A 26,255-nucleotide genomic window follows, 5' to 3' on the forward strand; every position below is an offset into this window, starting at 1 on the left:
ATGGATGGATGTTAGATGAACGATAGTACTAATAATCTAAGCAGAATTAGAAAGAATTTAACTAAAGATACAGGAAAGTTGACATTAAGTACCTGTTCCAGTTTCATGGGTGTGTGTGTTTATACATGTACCTCTCTCTCCTTCCTGCAGCTCTGGAGTGTCCTCCTAACAGCCACTATGAGCCGTGTGCAGACCCCTGTCAGAATACGTGCGCTGGGAAGCCCCCCACGGGCTGCGGTGGTCCCTGTGTGGAGTTGTGTGTGTGTGACCCCGGCTACATCCTCAGCGCTGGAAAGTGTGTGAGGACCACTGAGTGTGGATGCAAACACACCAACGGACAATACTATGAGGTACATAGGAGAGACTGAAATGTCTTCTACTAATAAAGAATGGAGCTACTGTAGGCGAGCGAGTGCCTGTACTTAGCAGCCGATTGCCTCACACGTCAAGGGTCAGGGTTGACAAGCCGTGTTGGACGGAATAGAGCAGGCTATCAATAGTTTGGAAATTGCACATGTGCAGGACATTGAGTGAAACCAATGTTGTAAAGTAACTAAGTACATTTACTCAAGTACTGTACTTAAGTCAAGTTTTGGTACTTTTACTTTACTGGAGTATTTCCAATTGTCTATACTTTTACTTCTACTCCACTACATCGCAGATGCAAATATTGTACTTTTACTCCACTACAATTATTTGAAAACTTTAGTTACTAGTTACTTTGCAGATATCAATTTTTACATTATAAAACATACATTAACCACTTTAGCCCTATTTTATACCTAGGCTATTTGAAAATAGCCGATCTACAAGCTCACAATGCGCCGCATCGCGGCACGTTGTGAGCCTGTAGATCTGCTATTTTCAAACATTTTAATACTTTTACTTTTGGTTCCTCTCCCTCCATCTCATTCTATCTATAGCACTAACCACTTAAGAGCATTCTGACAGACTGCTCTGTGGAGGGTGTCAGTGTGTGTCTGTGTGCTTAATTGCTTTTTATCCAATTATCCCAGTCTGCTGGGAATGTCTACATTTCCCTGGAAATATAGTAATTTACCAGGCTGTTGGAAAATGTGTAAATTTCCAGGGAAATGTAGACCGAATTGGAACTGGAACACTATGACATTGAAGCTGATAGGCCTACATGGGTTTAATATCCTGATCGGATAAAATTGGTGTCCTACCTGAAAATGCATTTTGTGATCAGATTATTATAGAGCTTTAACTTTTTAACAAACTTATTCTTGTTTTCACTGACAGCACCTTTAACATATTTATTTTGACTTATGAATTCATACTCTCTCTCTCTCTCTCTCTCTCTCTCTCTCTCTCTCTCTCTCTCTCAGCCTGGAGAGGAGTTTTATGTGGAGAACTGTTTGTTGAAGTGTAGGTGTAATGCTCCCTTCGTCAACTGTTCGGCAGCAGACTGCCCTCCACTGCATGAGTGTAAACTACAAGGAGGAGATCTGGGCTGCTACCCCAACAGTAAGTTCACTTCACTTGAGAGATGTGTGCTGACATCATAGATTTACAGGTGTAAATAAAAGAGACCTCACACTCAATGCATGTAGATACAGTCAAATAACATGTTTTTTATGCAGAGACAAAAGCTATCAGGAAAGGTTGGTTCCAAAATTACAAATAGAAACTTATGAAAAAAGTACTAAAATATATGACCTTCAACTCCACCTCCAACAACACCCAAACCTCCAACACCAGGACCAACTAAACCCAAACCAACCACAACAAGCACACCAACTGTGTGCTTGTCATACCTCATTTATGAATCATTTATTTAATGTTCTCATCTCTGCGTTGTCTTGTGACCCACAGTAACATGTCCTCCTAATGCTGAGTACAATGAGTGTGGTCCAGCTTGTAGTCCCAGCTGTAAGGAACCCTCCACCAACTGTACAGGCCCCTGCATTAGTGGCTGCTTCTGTAAGCCGGGCTACGTCTTAAACGGACGCCGTTGTGTCAAACCGGAGACCTGTGGCTGTCTGGATGAACACAACAACTACTACGAGGTTAGACGCCATATGTAAATGATCTACCTGATGTGAGTTCAAATCCCAAGTAGAACAGGAAAGTTACAATGTGCAGCCTTAAGACTGACTTCATGCCCTGTCTTATGTTTGTCAGCCTGGAGAGATCATCTTTGGTGACGGCTGCTCCAAGCTGTGTCGCTGTGCAGGGAACAACACCTTGCAGTGTGAGGATAATTCCTGTGACCCCACAGAGGAGTGTCGTGAGGTCAGCGGAGTAGCAGGATGCTATCCCAAAGGTGATAATGTCAAGGAAAACATGTCATACTTTTAACACAAAGGGATGAAGTTACAACTTTGGCCAGCTGATTGCTCCAATTGTCAGCCGATTGGCTAGTTCATTGTTAGACAAAACATCCTTCCGGGCTATGGGGTGTAGTCTGTCGGTTGGCCATGCAACAAACTAGCCAATCGCAGTGGAATCATCCCTCCAGGCTATGGGATTGAGGACGTTTATAATGACAAACGCACCTTGTCTGGGAGCAATCTCTATTTTGCATATACGGTTTCTGATTACATTTTAAGAGAGCAATAGTTCATGCAGTTGCTTAATCTTGATTAATTTCACATGGACAAAGCCTAGTTTAAAGGGTGGTTGATAATATTCTTGACGTTTCCATAGAGGAAACAGTTGCTATCCTATCACTTTGACAATGTGATTGGCTTTGTGATGATTGATGATGAAACATTATTTGTAACCCGAGCACACAGTAACACATACCTTCCTCCACCATCTGTCATACAGCTACCTCCACCTGCATAGCCTGGGGAGACCCACACTACACCACCTTTGACCGTCGCGAGTACGACTTCATGGGCAACTGCAGCTATGTGATGTCTAAACCCTGCAACCACACCTCCATGCCCAACTTCGAGGTCCATGTCGACAACGAAAACCGCTACAACAACCCTACCGTTTCCTATTTGAAGGCTGTGCACGTGTACGTGCGCAGCATGAAGATTTCCATCCTGAGGGGAGGCACAGTACAGGTGAGATGGGTGTAGCACCCACATTAGTGATCAATTTGTGCCTGCAGATATTGACAGTGGCATATTTGATGAAATAGCTTAACAGCTTGGCTGTTAAGCAAGAGCGACAGGGAGCTCATCTTCTAGGCGTTTATAAAAATCCCACTTCACCCTGCAGTCTGTAACTAATCAACCATAAGAACAACAATAACACTGCTGCTGAGCAGCGATGCACCTGCAGCACCCTGGTCCGCTGTCATACCTGCGATTTCATACTTCTACCTAGTGATGCTTAACGGAAAGGGAAATGTTGGAGTGCTGATAAAATGCTCTTGTGTTGCTCTTGCGTAGCTGAATGGGCCCAATGTCAACCTGCCAGTCACTCCAGCCAGCGGTGTCTCTGTGTTCAAGTCTGGGATACACTACACTGTAGCCATGGACTTTGGTGTGACCGTCCGCTACGATGGAAACCACTTGATGGACATCAAAGTGATCAAAGAGTGAGTGACACCCATCACAGTCTGTTATTTGAATCATTTCACTTTTCTAATTTAAAGATACAGACAGTAACTGAACAGGTGTCCCATGAATTAATTCCTCTCCACTCGTTCCTTTGCCTCCAACTGGTGACCTGCAGTTACAAGGACACATTGTGTGGTCTGTGTGGAGACTACAATGACAATGCCAACGATGACATGCGAAAGCCAGACGGCATCGTGACCAATGACCCCTATGTGTTCGGACACAGCTGGGTGACCGACCCTACGTGAGTAACAATATCATCTGTGCTTATTTTGCTCTGTCTTTATATGTTTTTTCTTAATGTTTCATATAAAGCACTTATTATATTTTCTCAATGAATCATTGAGTCTTTTACCGGAGACTCGGCCGGTCATCAAATGTGTGGCTAAGTAACGTGACAAAAACACAAACATTCATCCACAAACGCGTCTCCATAGCTGTAATAAGAAGCCCAACGTCACGGTCCCGGGATGTACGGATGAGGAACAGGATCTGTATGAGAGCTCTGGATACTGTGGCATCCTGTTGGACAAGAGGGGACCATTTGCTGTCTGTCACCGCAAGGTCAACCCCAATGTGAGTGTTTTTACACACACAAATATCACACACACAGACACAAATACATAATGCACTAAAACACATTTTCAACTTCTTTCTCAATACTGTATGTTTGTTTATTCTCCAGGACTACTTCAAGGACTGTATGTTTGACCTGTGTGAGCTGGATGGGGCCAAGCCCATCCTGTGTGAGGCCATTGAAGCCTACGTCAATGAGTGCCAGGACCGTGGAGTCAACATCCCCCCCTGGAGGAACCAAACATTCTGCCGTGAGTCAACTGACCAGTGGAGGATGGATGGATGGATGGATGGATGGATGGATGGATGGATGGATGGATAAGGAGATGAGGGGATGAATGTTAGATGAGCGATATTTCAAAATCATCTAAGCAGAATTATAAAGTACTGTATTGAACTAACGATAAAGGTGTGTGTATGTGTTTGTTTATACCTGTTCCTCTCTCTCCTTCCTGCAGCTCTGGACTGTCCTGCTAACAGCCACTATGAGCTGTGTGCAGACCCCTGTCAGAATACGTGCGCTGGGAAGCCCCCCACGGGCTGTGGTGGTCCCTGTGTGGAGTCGTGTGTGTGTGACCCCGGCTACATCCTCAGCGCTGGAAAGTGTGTGAGGACCACTGACTGTGGATGCAAACACACCAACGGACAATACTATGAGGTACATAGGAGAGACTGAAATGTCTACTACTAATAAAGAATGGAGCTACTGTAGGCGAGCGAGTGCCTGTACTTAGCAGCCGATTGCCTCACACGTCAAGGGTCAGGGTTGACAAGCCGTGTTGGACGGAATAGAGCAGGCTATCAATAGTTTGGAAATTGCACATGTGCAGGACATTGAGTGAAATCAGTGTTGTAAAGTAACTAAGTACATTTACTCAAGTACTGTACTTAAGTCAAGTTTTGGTACTTTTACTTTACTGGAGTATTTCCAATTGTCTATACTTTTACTTCTACTCCACTACATCGCAGATGCAAATATTGTACTTTTACTCCACTACAATTATTTGAAAACTTTAGTTACTAGTTACTTTGCAGATATCAATTATTACATTATAAAACATACATTAACCACTTTAGCCCTATTTTATACCTAGGCTATTAGAAATTAGCCGATCTACAAGCTCACAATGCGTCGCATCGCGGCGCGTTGTGAGCTTGTAGATCTGCTATTTTCATAGCAACTTTTCATACAACATTTCAACATTTCATAGCAAACATCAACATTTTTGTACTTTTACTTTTGGTTCCTCTCACTCCATCTCATCCTATCTATAGCACTAACCACTTAAGAGCATTCTGACAGACTGCTCTGTGGAGGGTGTCAGTGTGTGTCTGTGTGCTTAATTGCTTTTTATCCAATTATCCCAGTCTGCTGGGAATGTCTACATTTCCCTGGAAATATAGTAATTTACCAGGCTGTTGGAAAATGTGTACATTTCCAGGGAAATGTAGACCGAATTGGAACTGGAACACTATGACATTGAAGCTGATAGGCCTACATGGGTTTAATATCCTGATCGGATAAAATTGGTGTCCTAGCTGAAAATGAATTTTGTGATCAGAGTATTATAGAGCTTTAACTTTTTAACAAACGTATTCTTGTTTTCACTGACAGCACCTTTAACATATTTATTTTGACTAATGAATTCATACTCTCTCTCTCTCTCTCTCTCTCTCTCTCTCTCTCTCTCTCTCTCTCTCTCTCTCTCTCTCTCTCAGCCTGGAGAGGAGTTTTATGTGGAGAACTGTTTGTTGAAGTGTAGGTGTAATGCTCCCTTCGTCAACTGTTCGGCAGCAGACTGCCCTCCACTGCATGAGTGTAAACTACAAGGAGGAGATCTGGGCTGCTACCCCAACAGTAAGTTCACTTCACTTGAGAGATGTGTGCTGACATCATAGATTTACAGGTGTAAATAAAAGAGACCTCACACTCAATGCATGTAGATACAGTCAAATAACATGTTTTTTATGCAGAGACAAAAGCTATCAGGAAAGGTTGGTTCCAAAATTACAAATAGAAACTTATGAAAAAAGTACTAAAATATATGACCTTCAACTCCACCTCCAACAACACCCAAACCTCCAACACCAGGACCAACTAAACCCAAACCAACCACAACAAGCACACCAACTGTGTGCTTGTCATACCTCATTTATGAATCATTTATTTAATGTTCTCATCTCTGCGTTGTCTTGTGACCCACAGTAACATGTCCTCCTAATGCTGAGTACAATGAGTGTGGTCCAGCTTGTAGTCCCAGCTGTAAGGAACCCTCCACCAACTGTACAGGCCCCTGCATTAGTGGCTGCTTCTGTAAGCCGGGCTACGTCTTAAACGGACGCCGTTGTGTCAAACCGGAGACCTGTGGCTGTCTGGATGAACACAACAACTACTACGAGGTTAGACGCCATATGTAAATGATCTACCTGATGTGAGTTCAAATCCCAAGTAGAACAGGAAAGTTACAATGTGCAGCCTTAAGACTGACTTCATGCCCTGTCTTATGTTTGTCAGCCTGGAGAGATCATCTTTGGTGACGGCTGCTCCAAGCTGTGTCGCTGTGCAGGGAACAACACCTTGCAGTGTGAGGATAATTCCTGTGACCCCACAGAGGAGTGTCGTGAGGTCAGCGGAGTAGCAGGATGCTATCCCAAAGGTGATAATGTCAAGGAAAACATGTCATACTTTTAACACAAAGGGATGAAGTTACAACTTTGGCCAGCTGATTGCTCCAATTGTCAGCCGATTGGCTAGTTCATTGTTAGACAAAACATCCTTCCGGGCTATGGGGTGTAGTCTGTCGGTTGGCCATGCAACAAACTAGCCAATCGCAGTGGAATCATCCCTCCAGGCTATGGGATTGAGGACGTTTATAATGACAAACGCACCTTGTCTGGGAGCAATCTCTATTTTGCATATACGGTTTCTGATTACATTTTAAGAGAGCAATAGTTCATGCAGTTGCTTAATCTTGATTAATTTCACATGGACAAAGCCTAGTTTAAAGGGTGGTTGATAATATTCTTGACGTTTCCATAGAGGAAACAGTTGCTATCCTATCACTTTGACAATGTGATTGGCTTTGTGATGATTGATGATGAAACATTATTTGTAACCCGAGCACACAGTAACACATACCTTCCTCCACCATCTGTCATACAGCTACCTCCACCTGCATAGCCTGGGGAGACCCACACTACACCACCTTTGACCGTCGCGAGTACGACTTCATGGGCAACTGCAGCTATGTGATGTCTAAACCCTGCAACCACACCTCCATGCCCAACTTCGAGGTCCATGTCGACAACGAAAACCGCTACAACAACCCTACCGTTTCCTATTTGAAGGCTGTGCACGTGTACGTGCGCAGCATGAAGATTTCCATCCTGAGGGGAGGCACAGTACAGGTGAGATGGGTGTAGCACCCACATTAGTGATCAATTTGTGCCTGCAGATATTGACAGTGGCATATTTGATGAAATAGCTTAACAGCTTGGCTGTTAAGCAAGAGCGACAGGGAGCTCATCTTCTAGGCGTTTATAAAAATCCCACTTCACCCTGCAGTCTGTAACTAATCAACCATAAGAACAACAATAACACTGCTGCTGAGCAGCGATGCACCTGCAGCACCCTGGTCCGCTGTCATACCTGCGATTTCATACTTCTACCTAGTGATGCTTAACGGAAAGGGAAATGTTGGAGTGCTGATAAAATGCTCTTGTGTTGCTCTTGCGTAGCTGAATGGGCCCAATGTCAACCTGCCAGTCACTCCAGCCAGCGGTGTCTCTGTGTTCAAGTCTGGGATACACTACACTGTAGCCATGGACTTTGGTGTGACCGTCCGCTACGATGGAAACCACTTGATGGACATCAAAGTGATCAAAGAGTGAGTGACACCCATCACAGTCTGTTATTTGAATCATTTCACTTTTCTAATTTAAAGATACAGACAGTAACTGAACAGGTGTCCCATGAATTAATTCCTCTCCACTCGTTCCTTTGCCTCCAACTGGTGACCTGCAGTTACAAGGACACATTGTGTGGTCTGTGTGGAGACTACAATGACAATGCCAACGATGACATGCGAAAGCCAGACGGCATCGTGACCAATGACCCCTATGTGTTCGGACACAGCTGGGTGACCGACCCTACGTGAGTAACAATATCATCTGTGCTTATTTTGCTCTGTCTTTATATGTTTTTTCTTAATGTTTCATATAAAGCACTTATTATATTTTCTCAATGAATCATTGAGTCTTTTACCGGAGACTCGGCCGGTCATCAAATGTGTGGCTAAGTAACGTGACAAAAACACAAACATTCATCCACAAACGCGTCTCCATAGCTGTAATAAGAAGCCCAACGTCACGGTCCCGGGATGTACGGATGAGGAACAGGATCTGTATGAGAGCTCTGGATACTGTGGCATCCTGTTGGACAAGAGGGGACCATTTGCTGTCTGTCACCGCAAGGTCAACCCCAATGTGAGTGTTTTTACACACACAAATATCACACACACAGACACAAATACATAATGCACTAAAACACATTTTCAACTTCTTTCTCAATACTGTATGTTTGTTTATTCTCCAGGACTACTTCAAGGACTGTATGTTTGACCTGTGTGAGCTGGATGGGGCCAAGCCCATCCTGTGTGAGGCCATTGAAGCCTACGTCAATGAGTGCCAGGACCGTGGAGTCAACATCCCCCCCTGGAGGAACCAAACATTCTGCCGTGAGTCAACTGACCAGTGGAGGATGGATGGATGGATGGATGGATGGATGGATGGATGGATGGATGGATAAGGAGATGAGGGGATGAATGTTAGATGAGCGATATTTCAAAATCATCTAAGCAGAATTATAAAGTACTGTATTGAACTAACGATAAAGGTGTGTGTATGTGTTTGTTTATACCTGTTCCTCTCTCTCCTTCCTGCAGCTCTGGACTGTCCTGCTAACAGCCACTATGAGCTGTGTGCAGACCCCTGTCAGAATACGTGCGCTGGGAAGCCCCCCACGGGCTGTGGTGGTCCCTGTGTGGAGTCGTGTGTGTGTGACCCCGGCTACATCCTCAGCGCTGGAAAGTGTGTGAGGACCACTGACTGTGGATGCAAACACACCAACGGACAATACTATGAGGTACATAGGAGAGACTGAAATGTCTACTACTAATAAAGAATGGAGCTACTGTAGGCGAGCGAGTGCCTGTACTTAGCAGCCGATTGCCTCACACGTCAAGGGTCAGGGTTGACAAGCCGTGTTGGACGGAATAGAGCAGGCTATCAATAGTTTGGAAATTGCACATGTGCAGGACATTGAGTGAAATCAGTGTTGTAAAGTAACTAAGTACATTTACTCAAGTACTGTACTTAAGTCAAGTTTTGGTACTTTTACTTTACTGGAGTATTTCCAATTGTCTATACTTTTACTTCTACTCCACTACATCGCAGATGCAAATATTGTACTTTTACTCCACTACAATTATTTGAAAACTTTAGTTACTAGTTACTTTGCAGATATCAATTATTACATTATAAAACATACATTAACCACTTTAGCCCTATTTTATACCTAGGCTATTAGAAATTAGCCGATCTACAAGCTCACAATGCGTCGCATCGCGGCGCGTTGTGAGCTTGTAGATCTGCTATTTTCATAGCAACTTTTCATACAACATTTCAACATTTCATAGCAAACATCAACATTTTTGTACTTTTACTTTTGGTTCCTCTCACTCCATCTCATCCTATCTATAGCACTAACCACTTAAGAGCATTCTGACAGACTGCTCTGTGGAGGGTGTCAGTGTGTGTCTGTGTGCTTAATTGCTTTTTATCCAATTATCCCAGTCTGCTGGGAATGTCTACATTTCCCTGGAAATATAGTAATTTACCAGGCTGTTGGAAAATGTGTACATTTCCAGGGAAATGTAGACCGAATTGGAACTGGAACACTATGACATTGAAGCTGATAGGCCTACATGGGTTTAATATCCTGATCGGATAAAATTGGTGTCCTAGCTGAAAATGAATTTTGTGATCAGAGTATTATAGAGCTTTAACTTTTTAACAAACGTATTCTTGTTTTCACTGACAGCACCTTTAACATATTTATTTTGACTAATGAATTCATACTCTCTCTCTCTCTCTCTCTCTCTCTCTCTCTCTCTCAGCCTGGAGAGGAGTTTTATGTGGAGAACTGTTTGTTGAAGTGTAGGTGTAATGCTCCCTTCGTCAACTGTTCGGCAGCAGACTGCCCTCCACTGCATGAGTGTAAACTACAAGGAGGAGATCTGGGCTGCTACCCCAACAGTAAGTTCACTTCACTTGAGAGATGTGTGCTGACATCATAGATTTACAGGTGTAAATAAAAGAGACCTCACACTCAATGCATGTAGATACAGTCAAATAACATGTTTTTTATGCAGAGACAAAAGCTATCAGGAAAGGTTGGTTCCAAAATTACAAATAGAAACTTATGAAAAAAGTACTAAAATATATGACCTTCAACTCCACCTCCAACAACACCCAAACCTCCAACACCAGGACCAACTAAACCCAAACCAACCACAACAAGCACACCAACTGTGTGCTTGTCATACCTCATTTATGAATCATTTATTTAATGTTCTCATCTCTGCGTTGTCTTGTGACCCACAGTAACATGTCCTCCTAATGCTGAGTACAATGAGTGTGGTCCAGCTTGTAGTCCCAGCTGTAAGGAACCCTCCACCAACTGTACAGGCCCCTGCATTAGTGGCTGCTTCTGTAAGCCGGGCTACGTCTTAAACGGACGCCGTTGTGTCAAACCGGAGACCTGTGGCTGTCTGGATGAACACAACAACTACTACGAGGTTAGACGCCATATGTAAATGATCTACCTGATGTGAGTTCAAATCCCAAGTAGAACAGGAAAGTTACAATGTGCAGCCTTAAGACTGACTTCATGCCCTGTCTTATGTTTGTCAGCCTGGAGAGATCATCTTTGGTGACGGCTGCTCCAAGCTGTGTCGCTGTGCAGGGAACAACACCTTGCAGTGTGAGGATAATTCCTGTGACCCCACAGAGGAGTGTCGTGAGGTCAGCGGAGTAGCAGGATGCTATCCCAAAGGTGATAATGTCAAGGAAAACATGTCATACTTTTAACACAAAGGGATGAAGTTACAACTTTGGCCAGCTGATTGCTCCAATTGTCAGCCGATTGGCTAGTTCATTGTTAGACAAAACATCCTTCCGGGCTATGGGGTGTAGTCTGTCGGTTGGCCATGCAACAAACTAGCCAATCGCAGTGGAATCATCCCTCCAGGCTATGGGATTGAGGACGTTTATAATGACAAACGCACCTTGTCTGGGAGCAATCTCTATTTTGCATATACGGTTTCTGATTACATTTTAAGAGAGCAATAGTTCATGCAGTTGCTTAATCTTGATTAATTTCACATGGACAAAGCCTAGTTTAAAGGGTGGTTGATAATATTCTTGACGTTTCCATAGAGGAAACAGTTGCTATCCTATCACTTTGACAATGTGATTGGCTTTGTGATGATTGATGATGAAACATTATTTGTAACCCGAGCACACAGTAACACATACCTTCCTCCACCATCTGTCATACAGCTACCTCCACCTGCATAGCCTGGGGAGACCCACACTACACCACCTTTGACCGTCGCGAGTACGACTTCATGGGCAACTGCAGCTATGTGATGTCTAAACCCTGCAACCACACCTCCATGCCCAACTTCGAGGTCCATGTCGACAACGAAAACCGCTACAACAACCCTACCGTTTCCTATTTGAAGGCTGTGCACGTGTACGTGCGCAGCATGAAGATTTCCATCCTGAGGGGAGGCACAGTACAGGTGAGATGGGTGTAGCACCCACATTAGTGATCAATTTGTGCCTGCAGATATTGACAGTGGCATATTTGATGAAATAGCTTAACAGCTTGGCTGTTAAGCAAGAGCGACAGGGAGCTCATCTTCTAGGCGTTTATAAAAATCCCACTTCACCCTGCAGTCTGTAACTAATCAACCATAAGAACAACAATAACACTGCTGCTGAGCAGCGATGCACCTGCAGCACCCTGGTCCGCTGTCATACCTGCGATTTCATACTTCTACCTAGTGATGCTTAACGGAAAGGGAAATGTTGGAGTGCTGATAAAATGCTCTTGTGTTGCTCTTGCGTAGCTGAATGGGCCCAATGTCAACCTGCCAGTCACTCCAGCCAGCGGTGTCTCTGTGTTCAAGTCTGGGATACACTACACTGTAGCCATGGACTTTGGTGTGACCGTCCGCTACGATGGAAACCACTTGATGGACATCAAAGTGATCAAAGAGTGAGTGACACCCATCACAGTCTGTTATTTGAATCATTTCACTTTTCTAATTTAAAGATACAGACAGTAACTGAACAGGTGTCCCATGAATTAATTCCTCTCCACTCGTTCCTTTGCCTCCAACTGGTGACCTGCAGTTACAAGGACACATTGTGTGGTCTGTGTGGAGACTACAATGACAATGCCAACGATGACATGCGAAAGCCAGACGGCATCGTGACCAATGACCCCTATGTGTTCGGACACAGCTGGGTGACCGACCCTACGTGAGTAACAATATCATCTGTGCTTATTTTGCTCTGTCTTTATATGTTTTTTCTTAATGTTTCATATAAAGCACTTATTATATTTTCTCAATGAATCATTGAGTCTTTTACCGGAGACTCGGCCGGTCATCAAATGTGTGGCTAAGTAACGTGACAAAAACACAAACATTCATCCACAAACGCGTCTCCATAGCTGTAATAAGAAGCCCAACGTCACGGTCCCGGGATGTACGGATGAGGAACAGGATCTGTATGAGAGCTCTGGATACTGTGGCATCCTGTTGGACAAGAGGGGACCATTTGCTGTCTGTCACCGCAAGGTCAACCCCAATGTGAGTGTTTTTACACACACAAATATCACACACACAGACACAAATACATAATGCACTAAAACACATTTTCAACTTCTTTCTCAATACTGTATGTTTGTTTATTCTCCAGGACTACTTCAAGGACTGTATGTTTGACCTGTGTGAGCTGGATGGGGCCAAGCCCATCCTGTGTGAGGCCATTGAAGCCTACGTCAATGAGTGCCAGGACCGTGGAGTCAACATCCCCCCCTGGAGGAACCAAACATTCTGCCGTGAGTCAACTGACCAGTGGAGGATGGATGGATGGATGGATGGATGGATGGATGGATGGATGGATGGATGGATGGATAAGGAGATGAGGGGATGAATGTTAGATGAGCGATATTTCAAAATCATCTAAGCAGAATTATAAAGTACTGTATTGAACTAACGATAAAGGTGTGTGTATGTGTTTGTTTATACCTGTTCCTCTCTCTCCTTCCTGCAGCTCTGGACTGTCCTGCTAACAGCCACTATGAGCTGTGTGCAGACCCCTGTCAGAATACGTGCGCTGGGAAGCCCCCCACGGGCTGTGGTGGTCCCTGTGTGGAGTCGTGTGTGTGTGACCCCGGCTACATCCTCAGCGCTGGAAAGTGTGTGAGGACCACTGACTGTGGATGCAAACACACCAACGGACAATACTATGAGGTACATAGGAGAGACTGAAATGTCTACTACTAATAAAGAATGGAGCTACTGTAGGCGAGCGAGTGCCTGTACTTAGCAGCCGATTGCCTCACACGTCAAGGGTCAGGGTTGACAAGCCGTGTTGGACGGAATAGAGCAGGCTATCAATAGTTTGGAAATTGCACATGTGCAGGACATTGAGTGAAATCAGTGTTGTAAAGTAACTAAGTACATTTACTCAAGTACTGTACTTAAGTCAAGTTTTGGTACTTTTACTTTACTGGAGTATTTCCAATTGTCTATACTTTTACTTCTACTCCACTACATCGCAGATGCAAATATTGTACTTTTACTCCACTACAATTATTTGAAAACTTTAGTTACTAGTTACTTTGCAGATATCAATTATTACATTATAAAACATACATTAACCACTTTAGCCCTATTTTATACCTAGGCTATTAGAAATTAGCCGATCTACAAGCTCACAATGCGTCGCATCGCGGCGCGTTGTGAGCTTGTAGATCTGCTATTTTCATAGCAACTTTTCATACAACATTTCAACATTTCATAGCAAACATCAACATTTTTGTACTTTTACTTTTGGTTCCTCTCACTCCATCTCATCCTATCTATAGCACTAACCACTTAAGAGCATTCTGACAGACTGCTCTGTGGAGGGTGTCAGTGTGTGTCTGTGTGCTTAATTGCTTTTTATCCAATTATCCCAGTCTGCTGGGAATGTCTACATTTCCCTGGAAATATAGTAATTTACCAGGCTGTTGGAAAATGTGTACATTTCCAGGGAAATGTAGACCGAATTGGAACTGGAACACTATGACATTGAAGCTGATAGGCCTACATGGGTTTAATATCCTGATCGGATAAAATTGGTGTCCTAGCTGAAAATGAATTTTGTGATCAGAGTATTATAGAGCTTTAACTTTTTAACAAACGTATTCTTGTTTTCACTGACAGCACCTTTAACATATTTATTTTGACTAATGAATTCATACTCTCTCTCTCTCTCTCTCTCTCTCTCTCTCTCTCTCTCTCTCTCTCTCTCTCTCTCTCTCTCAGCCTGGAGAGGAGTTTTATGTGGAGAACTGTTTGTTGAAGTGTAGGTGTAATGCTCCCTTCGTCAACTGTTCGGCAGCAGACTGCCCTCCACTGCATGAGTGTAAACTACAAGGAGGAGATCTGGGCTGCTACCCCAACAGTAAGTTCACTTCACTTGAGAGATGTGTGCTGACATCATAGATTTACAGGTGTAAATAAAAGAGACCTCACACTCAATGCATGTAGATACAGTCAAATAACATGTTTTTTATGCAGAGACAAAAGCTATCAGGAAAGGTTGGTTCCAAAATTACAAATAGAAACTTATGAAAAAAGTACTAAAATATATGACCTTCAACTCCACCTCCAACAACACCCAAACCTCCAACACCAGGACCAACTAAACCCAAACCAACCACAACAAGCACACCAACTGTGTGCTTGTCATACCTCATTTATGAATCATTTATTTAATGTTCTCATCTCTGCGTTGTCTTGTGACCCACAGTAACATGTCCTCCTAATGCTGAGTACAATGAGTGTGGTCCAGCTTGTAGTCCCAGCTGTAAGGAACCCTCCACCAACTGTACAGGCCCCTGCATTAGTGGCTGCTTCTGTAAGCCGGGCTACGTCTTAAACGGACGCCGTTGTGTCAAACCGGAGACCTGTGGCTGTCTGGATGAACACAACAACTACTACGAGGTTAGACGCCATATGTAAATGATCTACCTGATGTGAGTTCAAATCCCAAGTAGAACAGGAAAGTTACAATGTGCAGCCTTAAGACTGACTTCATGCCCTGTCTTATGTTTGTCAGCCTGGAGAGATCATCTTTGGTGACGGCTGCTCCAAGCTGTGTCGCTGTGCAGGGAACAACACCTTGCAGTGTGAGGATAATTCCTGTGACCCCACAGAGGAGTGTCGTGAGGTCAGCGGAGTAGCAGGATGCTATCCCAAAGGTGATAATGTCAAGGAAAACATGTCATACTTTTAACACAAAGGGATGAAGTTACAACTTTGGCCAGCTGATTGCTCCAATTGTCAGCCGATTGGCTAGTTCATTGTTAGACAAAACATCCTTCCGGGCTATGGGGTGTAGTCTGTCGGTTGGCCATGCAACAAACTAGCCAATCGCAGTGGAATCATCCCTCCAGGCTATGGGATTGAGGACGTTTATAATGACAAACGCACCTTGTCTGGGAGCAATCTCTATTTTGCATATACGGTTTCTGATTACATTTTAAGAGAGCAATAGTTCATGCAGTTGCTTAATCTTGATTAATTTCACATGGACAAAGCCTAGTTTAAAGGGTGGTTGATAATATTCTTGACGTTTCCATAGAGGAAACAGTTGCTATCCTATCACTTTGACAATGTGATTGGCTTTGTGATGATTGATGATGAAACATTATTTGTAACCCGAGCACACAGTAACACATACCTTCCTCCACCATCTGTCATACAGCTACCTCCACCTGCATAGCCTGGGGAGACCCACACTACACCACCTTTGACCGTCGCGAGTACGACTTCATGGGCAACTGCAGCTATGTGATGTCTAAACCCTGCAACCACACCTCCATGCCCAACTTCGAGGTCCATGTCGACAACGAAAACCGCTACAACAACCCTACCGTTTCCTATTTGAAGGCTGTGCACGTGTACGTGCGCAGCATGAAGATTTCCATCCTGAGGGGAGGCACAGTACAGGTGAGATGGGTGTAGCACCCACATTAGTGATCAATTTGTGCCTGCAGATATTGACAGTGGCATATTTGATGAAATAGCTTAACAGCTTGGCTGTTAAGCAAGAGCGACAGGGAGCTCATCTTCTAGGCGTTTATAAAAATCCCACTTCACCCTGCAGTCTGTAACTAATCAACCATAAGAACAACAATAACACTGCTGCTGAGCAGCGATGCACCTGCAGCACCCTGGTCCGCTGTCATACCTGCGATTTCATACTTCTACCTAGTGATGCTTAACGGAAAGGGAAATGTTGGAGTGCTGATAAAATGCTCTTGTGTTGCTCTTGCGTAGCTGAATGGGCCCAATGTCAACCTGCCAGTCACTCCAGCCAGCGGTGTCTCTGTGTTCAAGTCTGGGATACACTACACTGTAGCCATGGACTTTGGTGTGACCGTCCGCTACGATGGAAACCACTTGATGGACATCAAAGTGATCAAAGAGTGAGTGACACCCATCACAGTCTGTTATTTGAATCATTTCACTTTTCTAATTTAAAGATACAGACAGTAACTGAACAGGTGTCCCATGAATTAATTCCTCTCCACTCGTTCCTTTGCCTCCAACTGGTGACCTGCAGTTACAAGGACACATTGTGTGGTCTGTGTGGAGACTACAATGACAATGCCAACGATGACATGCGAAAGCCAGACGGCATCGTGACCAATGACCCCTATGTGTTCGGACACAGCTGGGTGACCGACCCTACGTGAGTAACAATATCATCTGTGCTTATTTTGCTCTGTCTTTATATGTTTTTTCTTAATGTTTCATATAAAGCACTTATTATATTTTCTCAATGAATCATTGAGTCTTTTACCGGAGACTCGGCCGGTCATCAAATGTGTGGCTAAGTAACGTGACAAAAACACAAACATTCATCCACAAACGCGTCTCCATAGCTGTAATAAGAAGCCCAACGTCACGGTCCCGGGATGTACGGATGAGGAACAGGATCTGTATGAGAGCTCTGGATACTGTGGCATCCTGTTGGACAAGAGGGGACCATTTGCTGTCTGTCACCGCAAGGTCAACCCCAATGTGAGTGTTTTTACACACACAAATATCACACACACAGACACAAATACATAATGCACTAAAACACATTTTCAACTTCTTTCTCAATACTGTATGTTTGTTTATTCTCCAGGACTACTTCAAGGACTGTATGTTTGACCTGTGTGAGCTGGATGGGGCCAAGCCCATCCTGTGTGAGGCCATTGAAGCCTACGTCAATGAGTGCCAGGACCGTGGAGTCAACATCCCCCCCTGGAGGAACCAAACATTCTGCCGTGAGTCAACTGACCAGTGGAGGATGGATGGATGGATGGATGGATGGATGGATGGATGGATGGATGGATGGATGGATAAGGAGATGAGGGGATGAATGTTAGATGAGCGATATTTCAAAATCATCTAAGCAGAATTATAAAGTACTGTATTGAACTAACGATAAAGGTGTGTGTATGTGTTTGTTTATACCTGTTCCTCTCTCTCCTTCCTGCAGCTCTGGACTGTCCTGCTAACAGCCACTATGAGCTGTGTGCAGACCCCTGTCAGAATACGTGCGCTGGGAAGCCCCCCACGGGCTGTGGTGGTCCCTGTGTGGAGTCGTGTGTGTGTGACCCCGGCTACATCCTCAGCGCTGGAAAGTGTGTGAGGACCACTGACTGTGGATGCAAACACACCAACGGACAATACTATGAGGTACATAGGAGAGACTGAAATGTCTACTACTAATAAAGAATGGAGCTACTGTAGGCGAGCGAGTGCCTGTACTTAGCAGCCGATTGCCTCACACGTCAAGGGTCAGGGTTGACAAGCCGTGTTGGACGGAATAGAGCAGGCTATCAATAGTTTGGAAATTGCACATGTGCAGGACATTGAGTGAAATCAGTGTTGTAAAGTAACTAAGTACATTTACTCAAGTACTGTACTTAAGTCAAGTTTTGGTACTTTTACTTTACTGGAGTATTTCCAATTGTCTATACTTTTACTTCTACTCCACTACATCGCAGATGCAAATATTGTACTTTTACTCCACTACAATTATTTGAAAACTTTAGTTACTAGTTACTTTGCAGATATCAATTATTACATTATAAAACATACATTAACCACTTTAGCCCTATTTTATACCTAGGCTATTAGAAATTAGCCGATCTACAAGCTCACAATGCGTCGCATCGCGGCGCGTTGTGAGCTTGTAGATCTGCTATTTTCATAGCAACTTTTCATACAACATTTCAACATTTCATAGCAAACATCAACATTTTTGTACTTTTACTTTTGGTTCCTCTCACTCCATCTCATCCTATCTATAGCACTAACCACTTAAGAGCATTCTGACAGACTGCTCTGTGGAGGGTGTCAGTGTGTGTCTGTGTGCTTAATTGCTTTTTATCCAATTATCCCAGTCTGCTGGGAATGTCTACATTTCCCTGGAAATATAGTAATTTACCAGGCTGTTGGAAAATGTGTACATTTCCAGGGAAATGTAGACCGAATTGGAACTGGAACACTATGACATTGAAGCTGATAGGCCTACATGGGTTTAATATCCTGATCGGATAAAATTGGTGTCCTAGCTGAAAATGAATTTTGTGATCAGAGTATTATAGAGCTTTAACTTTTTAACAAACGTATTCTTGTTTTCACTGACAGCACCTTTAACATATTTATTTTGACTAATGAATTCATACTCTCTCTCTCTCTCTCTCTCTCTCTCTCTCTCTCTCTCTCTCTCTCTCAGCCTGGAGAGGAGTTTTATGTGGAGAACTGTTTGTTGAAGTGTAGGTGTAATGCTCCCTTCGTCAACTGTTCGGCAGCAGACTGCCCTCCACTGCATGAGTGTAAACTACAAGGAGGAGATCTGGGCTGCTACCCCAACAGTAAGTTCACTTCACTTGAGAGATGTGTGCTGACATCATAGATTTACAGGTGTAAATAAAAGAGACCTCACACTCAATGCATGTAGATACAGTCAAATAACATGTTTTTTATGCAGTGACAAAAGCTATCAGGAAAGGTTGGTTCCAAAATTACAAATAGAAACTTATGAAAAAAGTACTAAAATATATGACCTTCAACTCCACCTCCAACAACACCCAAACCTCCAACACCAGGACCAACTAAACCCAAACCAACCACAACAAGCACACCAACTGTGTGCTTGTCATACCTCATTTATGAATCATTTATTTAATGTTCTCATCTCTGCGTTGTCTTGTGACCCACAGTAACATGTCCTCCTAATGCTGAGTACAATGAGTGTGGTCCAGCTTGTAGTCCCAGCTGTAAGGAACCCTCCACCAACTGTACAGGCCCCTGCATTAGTGGCTGCTTCTGTAAGCCGGGCTACGTCTTAAACGGACGCCGTTGTGTCAAACCGGAGACCTGTGGCTGTCTGGATGAACACAACAACTACTACGAGGTTAGACGCCATATGTAAATGATCTACCTGATGTGAGTTCAAATCCCAAGTAGAACAGGAAAGTTACAATGTGCAGCCTTAAGACTGACTTCATGCCCTGTCTTATGTTTGTCAGCCTGGAGAGATCATCTTTGGTGACGGCTGCTCCAAGCTGTGTCGCTGTGCAGGGAACAACACCTTGCAGTGTGAGGATAATTCCTGTGACCCCACAGAGGAGTGTCGTGAGGTCAGCGGAGTAGCAGGATGCTATCCCAAAGGTGATAATGTCAAGGAAAACATGTCATACTTTTAACACAAAGGGATGAAGTTACAACTTTGGCCAGCTGATTGCTCCAATTGTCAGCCGATTGGCTAGTTCATTGTTAGACAAAACATCCTTCCGGGCTATGGGGTGTAGTCTGTCGGTTGGCCATGCAACAAACTAGCCAATCGCAGTGGAATCATCCCTCCAGGCTATGGGATTGAGGACGTTTATAATGACAAACGCACCTTGTCTGGGAGCAATCTCTATTTTGCATATACGGTTTCTGATTACATTTTAAGAGAGCAATAGTTCATGCAGTTGCTTAATCTTGATTAATTTCACATGGACAAAGCCTAGTTTAAAGGGTGGTTGATAATATTCTTGACGTTTCCATAGAGGAAACAGTTGCTATCCTATCACTTTGACAATGTGATTGGCTTTGTGATGATTGATGATGAAACATTATTTGTAACCCGAGCACACAGTAACACATACCTTCCTCCACCATCTGTCATACAGCTACCTCCACCTGCATAGCCTGGGGAGACCCACACTACACCACCTTTGACCGTCGCGAGTACGACTTCATGGGCAACTGCAGCTATGTGATGTCTAAACCCTGCAACCACACCTCCATGCCCAACTTCGAGGTCCATGTCGACAACGAAAACCGCTACAACAACCCTACCGTTTCCTATTTGAAGGCTGTGCACGTGTACGTGCGCAGCATGAAGATTTCCATCCTGAGGGGAGGCACAGTACAGGTGAGATGGGTGTAGCACCCACATTAGTGATCAATTTGTGCCTGCAGATATTGACAGTGGCATATTTGATGAAATAGCTTAACAGCTTGGCTGTTAAGCAAGAGCGACAGGGAGCTCATCTTCTAGGCGTTTATAAAAATCCCACTTCACCCTGCAGTCTGTAACTAATCAACCATAAGAACAACAATAACACTGCTGCTGAGCAGCGATGCACCTGCAGCACCCTGGTCCGCTGTCATACCTGCGATTTCATACTTCTACCTAGTGATGCTTAACGGAAAGGGAAATGTTGGAGTGCTGATAAAATGCTCTTGTGTTGCTCTTGCGTAGCTGAATGGGCCCAATGTCAACCTGCCAGTCACTCCAGCCAGCGGTGTCTCTGTGTTCAAGTCTGGGATACACTACACTGTAGCCATGGACTTTGGTGTGACCGTCCGCTACGATGGAAACCACTTGATGGACATCAAAGTGATCAAAGAGTGAGTGACACCCATCACAGTCTGTTATTTGAATCATTTCACTTTTCTAATTTAAAGATACAGACAGTAACTGAACAGGTGTCCCATGAATTAATTCCTCTCCACTCGTTCCTTTGCCTCCAACTGGTGACCTGCAGTTACAAGGACACATTGTGTGGTCTGTGTGGAGACTACAATGACAATGCCAACGATGACATGCGAAAGCCAGACGGCATCGTGACCAATGACCCCTATGTGTTCGGACACAGCTGGGTGACCGACCCTACGTGAGTAACAATATCATCTGTGCTTATTTTGCTCTGTCTTTATATGTTTTTTCTTAATGTTTCATATAAAGCACTTATTATATTTTCTCAATGAATCATTGAGTCTTTTACCGGAGACTCGGCCGGTCATCAAATGTGTGGCTAAGTAACGTGACAAAAACACAAACATTCATCCACAAACGCGTCTCCATAGCTGTAATAAGAAGCCCAACGTCACGGTCCCGGGATGTACGGATGAGGAACAGGATCTGTATGAGAGCTCTGGATACTGTGGCATCCTGTTGGACAAGAGGGGACCATTTGCTGTCTGTCACCGCAAGGTCAACCCCAATGTGAGTGTTTTTACACACACAAATATCACACACACAGACACAAATACATAATGCACTAAAACACATTTTCAACTTCTTTCTCAATACTGTATGTTTGTTTATTCTCCAGGACTACTTCAAGGACTGTATGTTTGACCTGTGTGAGCTGGATGGGGCCAAGCCCATCCTGTGTGAGGCCATTGAAGCCTACGTCAATGAGTGCCAGGACCGTGGAGTCAACATCCCCCCCTGGAGGAACCAAACATTCTGCCGTGAGTCAACTGACCAGTGGAGGATGGATGGATGGATGGATGGATGGATGGATGGATGGATGGATGGATGGATAAGGAGATGAGGGGATGAATGTTAGATGAGCGATATTTCAAAATCATCTAAGCAGAATTATAAAGTACTGTATTGAACTAACGATAAAGGTGTGTGTATGTGTTTGTTTATACCTGTTCCTCTCTCTCCTTCCTGCAGCTCTGGACTGTCCTGCTAACAGCCACTATGAGCTGTGTGCAGACCCCTGTCAGAATACGTGCGCTGGGAAGCCCCCCACGGGCTGTGGTGGTCCCTGTGTGGAGTCGTGTGTGTGTGACCCCGGCTACATCCTCAGCGCTGGAAAGTGTGTGAGGACCACTGACTGTGGATGCAAACACACCAACGGACAATACTATGAGGTACATAGGAGAGACTGAAATGTCTACTACTAATAAAGAATGGAGCTACTGTAGGCGAGCGAGTGCCTGTACTTAGCAGCCGATTGCCTCACACGTCAAGGGTCAGGGTTGACAAGCCGTGTTGGACGGAATAGAGCAGGCTATCAATAGTTTGGAAATTGCACATGTGCAGGACATTGAGTGAAATCAGTGTTGTAAAGTAACTAAGTACATTTACTCAAGTACTGTACTTAAGTCAAGTTTTGGTACTTTTACTTTACTGGAGTATTTCCAATTGTCTATACTTTTACTTCTACTCCACTACATCGCAGATGCAAATATTGTACTTTTACTCCACTACAATTATTTGAAAACTTTAGTTACTAGTTACTTTGCAGATATCAATTATTACATTATAAAACATACATTAACCACTTTAGCCCTATTTTATACCTAGGCTATTAGAAATTAGCCGATCTACAAGCTCACAATGCGTCGCATCGCGGCGCGTTGTGAGCTTGTAGATCTGCTATTTTCATAGCAACTTTTCATACAACATTTCAACATTTCATAGCAAACATCAACATTTTTGTACTTTTACTTTTGGTTCCTCTCACTCCATCTCATCCTATCTATAGCACTAACCACTTAAGAGCATTCTGACAGACTGCTCTGTGGAGGGTGTCAGTGTGTGTCTGTGTGCTTAATTGCTTTTTATCCAATTATCCCAGTCTGCTGGGAATGTCTACATTTCCCTGGAAATATAGTAATTTACCAGGCTGTTGGAAAATGTGTACATTTCCAGGGAAATGTAGACCGAATTGGAACTGGAACACTATGACATTGAAGCTGATAGGCCTACATGGGTTTAATATCCTGATCGGATAAAATTGGTGTCCTAGCTGAAAATGAATTTTGTGATCAGAGTATTATAGAGCTTTAACTTTTTAACAAACGTATTCTTGTTTTCACTGACAGCACCTTTAACATATTTATTTTGACTAATGAATTCATACTCTCTCTCTCTCTCTCTCTCTCTCTCTCTCTCTCTCTCTCTCTCTCAGCCTGGAGAGGAGTTTTATGTGGAGAACTGTTTGTTGAAGTGTAGGTGTAATGCTCCCTTCGTCAACTGTTCGGCAGCAGACTGCCCTCCACTGCATGAGTGTAAACTACAAGGAGGAGATCTGGGCTGCTACCCCAACAGTAAGTTCACTTCACTTGAGAGATGTGTGCTGACATCATAGATTTACAGGTGTAAATAAAAGAGACCTCACACTCAATGCATGTAGATACAGTCAAATAACATGTTTTTTATGCAGAGACAAAAGCTATCAGGAAAGGTTGGTTCCAAAATTACAAATAGAAACTTATGAAAAAAGTACTAAAATATATGACCTTCAACTCCACCTCCAACAACACCCAAACCTCCAACACCAGGACCAACTAAACCCAAACCAACCACAACAAGCACACCAACTGTGTGCTTGTCATACCTCATTTATGAATCATTTATTTAATGTTCTCATCTCTGCGTTGTCTTGTGACCCACAGTAACATGTCCTCCTAATGCTGAGTACAATGAGTGTGGTCCAGCTTGTAGTCCCAGCTGTAAGGAACCCTCCACCAACTGTACAGGCCCCTGCATTAGTGGCTGCTTCTGTAAGCCGGGCTACGTCTTAAACGGACGCCGTTGTGTCAAACCGGAGACCTGTGGCTGTCTGGATGAACACAACAACTACTACGAGGTTAGACGCCATATGTAAATGATCTACCTGATGTGAGTTCAAATCCCAAGTAGAACAGGAAAGTTACAATGTGCAGCCTTAAGACTGACTTCATGCCCTGTCTTATGTTTGTCAGCCTGGAGAGATCATCTTTGGTGACGGCTGCTCCAAGCTGTGTCGCTGTGCAGGGAACAACACCTTGCAGTGTGAGGATAATTCCTGTGACCCCACAGAGGAGTGTCGTGAGGTCAGCGGAGTAGCAGGATGCTATCCCAAAGGTGATAATGTCAAGGAAAACATGTCATACTTTTAACACAAAGGGATGAAGTTACAACTTTGGCCAGCTGATTGCTCCAATTGTCAGCCGATTGGCTAGTTCATTGTTAGACAAAACATCCTTCCGGGCTATGGGGTGTAGTCTGTCGGTTGGCCATGCAACAAACTAGCCAATCGCAGTGGAATCATCCCTCCAGGCTATGGGATTGAGGACGTTTATAATGACAAACGCACCTTGTCTGGGAGCAATCTCTATTTTGCATATACGGTTTCTGATTACATTTTAAGAGAGCAATAGTTCATGCAGTTGCTTAATCTTGATTAATTTCACATGGACAAAGCCTAGTTTAAAGGGTGGTTGATAATATTCTTGACGTTTCCATAGAGGAAACAGTTGCTATCCTATCACTTTGACAATGTGATTGGCTTTGTGATGATTGATGATGAAACATTATTTGTAACCCGAGCACACAGTAACACATACCTTCCTCCACCATCTGTCATACAGCTACCTCCACCTGCATAGCCTGGGGAGACCCACACTACACCACCTTTGACCGTCGCGAGTACGACTTCATGGGCAACTGCAGCTATGTGATGTCTAAACCCTGCAACCACACCTCCATGCCCAACTTCGAGGTCCATGTCGACAACGAAAACCGCTACAACAACCCTACCGTTTCCTATTTGAAGGCTGTGCACGTGTACGTGCGCAGCATGAAGATTTCCATCCTGAGGGGAGGCACAGTACAGGTGAGATGGGTGTAGCACCCACATTAGTGATCAATTTGTGCCTGCAGATATTGACAGTGGCATATTTGATGAAATAGCTTAACAGCTTGGCTGTTAAGCAAGAGCGACAGGGAGCTCATCTTCTAGGCGTTTATAAAAATCCCACTTCACCCTGCAGTCTGTAACTAATCAACCATAAGAACAACAATAACACTGCTGCTGAGCAGCGATGCACCTGCAGCACCCTGGTCCGCTGTCATACCTGCGATTTCATACTTCTACCTAGTGATGCTTAACGGAAAGGGAAATGTTGGAGTGCTGATAAAATGCTCTTGTGTTGCTCTTGCGTAGCTGAATGGGCCCAATGTCAACCTGCCAGTCACTCCAGCCAGCGGTGTCTCTGTGTTCAAGTCTGGGATACACTACACTGTAGCCATGGACTTTGGTGTGACCGTCCGCTACGATGGAAACCACTTGATGGACATCAAAGTGATCAAAGAGTGAGTGACACCCATCACAGTCTGTTATTTGAATCATTTCACTTTTCTAATTTAAAGATACAGACAGTAACTGAACAGGTGTCCCATGAATTAATTCCTCTCCACTCGTTCCTTTGCCTCCAACTGGTGACCTGCAGTTACAAGGACACATTGTGTGGTCTGTGTGGAGACTACAATGACAATGCCAACGATGACATGCGAAAGCCAGACGGCATCGTGACCAATGACCCCTATGTGTTCGGACACAGCTGGGTGACCGACCCTACGTGAGTAACAATATCATCTGTGCTTATTTTGCTCTGTCTTTATATGTTTTTTCTTAATGTTTCATATAAAGCACTTATTATATTTTCTCAA

At 43.9% G+C, this 26,255-nt stretch overlaps 1 protein-coding gene across 1 annotated transcript; it reads left to right on the plus strand.

The window, feature by feature from the left end:
• On the plus strand, positions 1 to 25,902 carry LOC308086345 (IgGFc-binding protein-like; the record flags this gene model as incomplete). The annotated part of the gene is made up of 52 exons (XM_080429866.1): positions 1 to 10; positions 151 to 295; positions 1,394 to 1,488; positions 1,837 to 2,030; positions 2,146 to 2,287; positions 2,794 to 3,038; positions 3,369 to 3,517; positions 3,655 to 3,783; positions 3,977 to 4,115; positions 4,225 to 4,366; positions 4,574 to 4,773; positions 5,835 to 5,973; positions 6,322 to 6,515; positions 6,631 to 6,772; positions 7,279 to 7,523; positions 7,854 to 8,002; positions 8,140 to 8,268; positions 8,462 to 8,600; positions 8,710 to 8,851; positions 9,059 to 9,258; positions 10,292 to 10,430; positions 10,779 to 10,972; positions 11,088 to 11,229; positions 11,736 to 11,980; positions 12,311 to 12,459; positions 12,597 to 12,725; positions 12,919 to 13,057; positions 13,167 to 13,308; positions 13,524 to 13,723; positions 14,783 to 14,921; positions 15,270 to 15,463; positions 15,579 to 15,720; positions 16,227 to 16,471; positions 16,802 to 16,950; positions 17,088 to 17,216; positions 17,410 to 17,548; positions 17,658 to 17,799; positions 18,015 to 18,214; positions 19,260 to 19,398; positions 19,747 to 19,940; positions 20,056 to 20,197; positions 20,704 to 20,948; positions 21,279 to 21,427; positions 21,565 to 21,693; positions 21,887 to 22,025; positions 22,135 to 22,276; positions 22,488 to 22,687; positions 23,731 to 23,869; positions 24,218 to 24,411; positions 24,527 to 24,668; positions 25,175 to 25,419; positions 25,750 to 25,902. 52 exons carry the CDS (start codon positions 1 to 3, stop codon positions 25,900 to 25,902), a joined length of 8,379 nt encoding a protein of 2,792 aa, XP_080285992.1.
• Positions 25,903 to 26,255: the final 353 nt, after the last annotated feature.

The sequence above is a fragment of the Gymnoscopelus braueri genome (genome assembly GCF_963280865.1).
Source record: "Gymnoscopelus braueri genome assembly, chromosome: 6".
In the NCBI taxonomy this organism is placed as follows: domain Eukaryota; kingdom Metazoa; phylum Chordata; class Actinopteri; order Myctophiformes; family Myctophidae; genus Gymnoscopelus; species Gymnoscopelus braueri.